Source organism: Prosopis cineraria, unplaced genomic scaffold (genome assembly GCF_029017545.1).
Source record: "Prosopis cineraria cultivar Desert tree isolate PC_DT_omini unplaced genomic scaffold, ASM2901754v1 PC10, whole genome shotgun sequence".
Classification (NCBI taxonomy): Eukaryota; Viridiplantae; Streptophyta; class Magnoliopsida; order Fabales; family Fabaceae; genus Prosopis; species Prosopis cineraria.
Window position 1 is genome coordinate 4,200,450 of NW_026555341.1, and position 5,807 is coordinate 4,206,256.

At 35.1% G+C, this 5,807-nt stretch overlaps 1 protein-coding gene across 1 annotated transcript; it reads right to left on the minus strand.

Annotated features, from left to right (window-relative positions):
• Positions 1-4,017: 4,017 nt before the first annotated feature.
• Positions 4,018-5,807, minus strand: LOC129323149 (uncharacterized). The gene is made up of 2 exons (XM_054969725.1): positions 5,309-5,807; positions 4,018-5,178 (listed from the first exon to the last, which is right to left on the minus strand). The coding sequence occupies exon 2, from the start codon at positions 4,829-4,831 to the stop codon at positions 4,241-4,243; it is 591 nt and encodes a 196-aa protein (XP_054825700.1). The 5' UTR covers positions 4,832-5,178; positions 5,309-5,807; the 3' UTR covers positions 4,018-4,240.

The window sequence follows — 5,807 nt, forward strand, 5'->3', positions numbered from 1 at the left end:
CGAAGTCTCGACCTGTCTTTAATTAACACGGCCTTTGTAGTTTGCATAAAGAAGTGCTATTCGAAGCCGAAACTTGCATGAGAAAAGGATCTGTGTTTTGACAATTTGATCATCACTCCGTAAAGAAACGTAGAATAAACAGATGGTATTTCTGAGTTATCCAGGCTTTAAATGCTTTGAACCAGCACCGTTTTTTTAAAAAAAAAAAAAATTTTGGCCAGTATTTTCAAAATATGATGTTACTCAAAAAGGAATTAACTAGCTTAATCAGCAACAAGAAATCAGTATTGCTCCCAATCAACTTAATACTTTGAAGATTATGTTGCCGAAAAAAAAAAACTTTGCTTTTAGGATTACACGGAGAACAAAATTATTTAGCCAAAGCATGCCAATATCATCAGGACAATTGATGCTAGCATGGGTTAGCATTATTGAAATAAGAAAATAATAATGTTGTTTTCTCCCCTGTATTCTGCGTCAATAGGGATGATATGATGAGAGGTTGATTTGATCTGAATAAAATTGCAGCAGGGAATTTTGAAATTGAAAAACTCATGCAGCAGGACTTGTTACAATATATATTCATGTAAAATCATCCAACGCTTGGTCCAACTGGCAGTTAAGGGGGTTGTAACAACCTAACCATAGGTTTTATTCGACCTCTGAGATGTAACAATGTTATGTGTAAAGCTTCACCTGAAAGGTCCCAGCAACCTGACTTGATTTAGGTTTGTTTAGGCCTAATTAAAGTCTCCTTAACTAGCTGGACGTGATGCTAATCCAAAATACAAGATGCACTATGCAATATATATATATATATATATATTTATATAACAAACTGTATTACTTAGAAATTGTAAATAAAATGATTCATTTATTAAATTTTGTAACATGCAATATATATGTATGAAATAATAAAACGTTTAGACTTATGCGAACTAAGAATATACTGTTCAAACCTCAGTGGCTGTCGCCAACGCCTCTTCCACTGGAATATTGATGCTTCGCCGTCTCCACTGGTTAGATTGACGCCTTTCGCCTGCTCCCTCGACTTGTGGTTATGGACTTATGGCTCGTTTTCTAGCAATTTTCTTTGCAAGTTTTCATGGGCAATTTAGTCATTTCTCATAAACGCAGGAGGATCTTTGTTTTTTAAAAAAATTGGAAAACGACATTAAAGTCCCAAACCAACTAATTTATGGTAATTAACTTCTCACTAAAATTTTATAAAAAAATAAATTATAAATATTAATAATTCAGATAGTTGTATGTTTAACAGTTTTAACTGTAAATAAAATATTAAAATTTTAAATATAATTTTTAATTTGTAATTAAGATTCTTGCTGGTAACTATTTGAGTTAATATTTTCAATTTACTTTTTTAAATTTTTTGTGAAACTTAATTTCTATAAAATATTTATTTAGGGATTTTGTTGTCAGAATTTTTGTCTGAGCCCAAGTACTTCTTCCCAAATATTCTGCTCAACGGTGACTATATCACAATTTTTCCCATTCACTTATGTTACAACTTTCAAAAAACAGATGATGGCTTTGGTTTAGATTTGAATTCAGTAACTATACTGAATACGAGCATTAAGTACTTATATCATTTGAGTTATTGAAATTTAGATCAACAATTTAGATAAACTCATTCATTCATTAATTTTAATTGAAATATAAATTCAAAACCATTAATTTAAATATTAATAATTTAGAGTATTTGTACTAAATACAGTTATCAAATCCAAATTTCTTGAGTTTTGAGGCCAAGAAAATACTTAACTTGGAGTAAGACGCGCCAATGGTTATAACTGAGTGACATGTAAGCTACCTAATAAATAGAAAGTTAGAAATTTGATCTCCTCTAATTTTAAAAGCGGATACGATGCAAGAATTTCAATTTCAAATAAATTAGCTGGTAAAAAATAAAAAGAAAAAGATAATCACATAAGTAGTCATATTATTAGCTGAAGTCAAGTTTTTCTTTTTCTTTTTAAAAATTTGAGGGGTCAGCAGTAATGCATGTCACTAAATTATAAAGTGATCAGCATTGCTATCAGGCTTTTGAATGGAGCAAGCGGCGCGTAAGTGACGACATCGGCATTGTCCAAAAGTTGTGAGAGGTAATGGAATTAATTAGTTTGATACTCTAATGGTGCATTTTTGGTGAACATTTCCATTATATTAATCTGTTCCCCTCTCTCACATCCCCTATATCCAAACTTTGTATTAATGGTTCCCGACTTCTTACTACTTTCTACTTTTCTTACCTTTTTTTGTTATAGAACTCTTTTGATCATTACATGAGTTAAAAAATAGTCATAAGTAGTTTGTATTATTAGTATCATAAAAAATTATCACTATTTTTAAATGTTTCATTAAAATCAAGCTATCTTAATTACTTTTAATTTATTTCTTAACTTACTCATTCTATCCTATGATGTTTAATTTTTTGGGAGCAGTTTATTAATGTGTTTATAATATAAGATATTTTTTAAAAAATAATTATTTATCAATGAAACTTATTCAAAAATCACCCCTCACTATTCCACTCATTTTGAATATTTGTTTCTCTGTCCTTGCTAAATGAAAAATACTTTTGTAAGTTTACATTTCCTCTATTTCAAAATATGTTCTTTTAAAAGTTCAAATCATCAATGATTTCATTAATATTTTATTGTATTGACTGCATTTCTCTTAATGTTTACGTAGAAACCTTATATATATCTACTATATTTTAAAATAGATAGGGTATCTTTTTAAGAAATCAAGATTCTAAGCAGTGTAATTAACTGATTTTATTGTTATTCACAATTTTATAAAAAATATTTTATGAAATGGGAAGGAGGAGCATTATCTTTGTCTAAAACTTAATAAAGACATTTATGAAAAAAAGTTTAATGTTATTAACTTTTGTAAAGTGTTGTATACATAAGACTATTATATTAAAAAAAACTTTTTAGAACTTGTGTTAATGTATATTAGGGGAGTATTTTCTAATGGCTACAAATTTCGCTTTATTCATCCGCATCGGCAGTTACTTGACGAGTCCCCTTTTTCTCAATAACACCATCACACATATATGTTTTTTTAACAAAAATATATTCATTCGTACAGCTCTTAATTCACTAGACAACTACTGTCCGACTAGCTAATGGAAATTGAGATCACCTTAAAGAATAAGATAAAGGTTCTGTTTCTTTTTTCTGAAAGTTATAAATGATGCACTCCATTTATAAATTTACACTCGGTTTGTCCACTGGACATATATACCTGGGCATGGGATCCCTCCCTCTTCCCGTCGCGCACACAATGGATAAGTTCCATACGTTACAAGGAAAGAAGAATATTCTGGAACATGTACGTACAAGATAATTCTGAAATTGACAGATTCCGAGAAATGTGGCTAAATGAGTTTTAATAACACAAAAACCTTTAAATTCAATATAGTCTCTGTATATCTAAAGGAAGAAAGAAAGTGAAAAGACAATTCGTAGATGGTTTAATTAAAGTTATCATGTGTTGATATGATGGATATTCGAAACGAGAGAATGCCAATTTAAATCACTTTAAATATTGATTCATTGTTTCTGGTTGGAGTCACATGGACTCCTTCCTAAATATTTAATACATATATATAAGACACTAAGAAAACTCTAAGAGAATGAAGCCACGTATCTGATGCCTCCATCGTTAAAGCCGAGCGAGTCACGGCCAAAACGTCAAACCACCTTTCCAACTTTGCACAAGCTTCTGCCCCCCGGGGTTTCACAAGAACTTCCTGAAAGTTACACTTCAAAACCCGATGCTTTTCAGTCGTAAACTCAGCAATCAACCACACTATATATATCTAATTGCACTTTTCGAAGTTTGAAGAGAGTGAAAGAGAAATTAGGAGACTGTCTAGTTCATTGTAATTTCATAAATGGCGGCATAATACGGAAAGACAAACTGCCACTCACAGTTGCGGACGATATTAGCAAGGATCCTGGGCAGTAGAGCAGTGACATATGTATATCGGATAAATCAAAGAGTCTTATTAATTATAGCATACACAGGGGCACAAGAAAAGAGAAACCCGGAAATGACCAAGATGTTGTTTTCAAATAATGAAGCAAATATTGCAAAATGAAATAGTTGAAACCAAGATAAAATTAACTAGCTAGAAAACGAAAACAAGCAAAACTCTGAGCGATGGTGCTCTAGGCTGATGATCCGGGACAAATTTACAGCGCCCCACTTATAGAGAACGGCTATTGCACTCAAGATTAAAGTAGGCAGACTCCTCGAAACTAGAGATATCGTGAGGCATTCCTTGTTGGACACCTTCGTATGCAGAAACCAGAGGAGAGTAAACCTGCAGGTGAGAGGTGATATCACCCCAGCTAGTGCTTTCTGCTGAAGCTGCAGCGGTGCTACCCATTCCATAGTAACCCTGCAACGTCGCATGTGGCTGTTGTTGAGTAGGCTTCATGCTCACCAACTCACTCCAATAATCCTCGGGGAAGCTTTCAAAGCCTTCGAAAATGTTCGACGACTGACAACTACTACTAGTACTATTATTCACCAGCGCTGCTGAATTTATTGAGGCTGGGTATGGGTGCTGTTCGAGATGCAGCAGTGGGTAGTGGGAATTTATGGTATGGGAAAGCGTGTCGGAGTATGATTGTTGGTGATCGTGGGAGAATGTTCCCTCAAGTGTATTTAGCAAGCTGCTGTGGTTGCGATCATGATACTGTAGGGCGGAAACAGATGTTGGATCGCACAGGTGAGCTGGCCAAGTGGGATTTTGGGTCACAGGTGTCACCAAATTTCCAGTTTCGTTCTTCATGACTAGCTTGGGTTGAGCCTGGGCCTGTTGTTCCTTCCGCTGCTTACCCAGCAGCTTCTTCCTCAACCTGGTGTTCCAGTAGTTCTTTATATCATTATCTGTTCTCCCTGGTAATTGCGAGGCTATTATGGAACCACCTGCATATCATTATAACTAATTAGTTATTAAGGTGCTGGAGCCTTGGATCCCATAATTGTGTCCGTAATTAATTACTCACCTGCTTCCGATAGTGACATAGAGACTGCAGATTATGTTGTCTTCTTCTTCCGAGAAACCCCCGTGTTTGATGTTTGGGCGAAGATAATTCAACCATCGTAGGCGACAGCTTTTTCCACATCTCTTAAGGCCTGCAACTCGCGCGCGTCCATGGATGATAGTTAAAGAATCAGAATTATATGCGTCTGTGAGCTGGATCGCGATGGACAAAGGAAAGCTTATATAAATATGAATAAACACGAATAATGGACAAGAGTATACCAATCTTTTGGGGCAAGGCAATCCAGTTGCCGCCGTGCCGTGCTGCTCAATATAGGCCTTGAGCTTGGCGTCTTCCTCGGGGGACCACGGGCCTTTCTTCACATTGGCTTTGTCACAGCAAGGAGCCCTCCCCATGCTTCCTCTACCACGATCGACTTCCGTTGTGTAATTGGTGGTCCGAGTTACAATCCCAAAACTCTAAATCTTTGTTACGATTTGAGGATAGATAATGATAAAGATAATAACGGGAGCTTTATATAAAGGGGTCAAGGGGAGAGAAAGAGAGATAGCCTGGAGAAGAAGAGACAGAGGAAGTTGTAGGGGAGGGGGGTTTGAAAAAGCAAGGTCAGTGAGAAAGAAAAGAGAAGAGGAAGCTTTATGTTGAATAAAATAATGGATAATGAAATTCGAAACGGTAGGGGCAGGAGACCCATGTTGTTCTCATTGTCTCTCTTCCTCTAGAATCTCTTTCATTTACTCTCTTCAGCCACCCCTATGC

What these genes read in the sequence shown, in the direction of transcription:
- LOC129323149 (XM_054969725.1), bottom strand. Translation starts at nt 4,831, where the DNA reads ATGAAGAACGAAACTGGAAATTTGGTGACACCTGTGACCCAAAATCCC.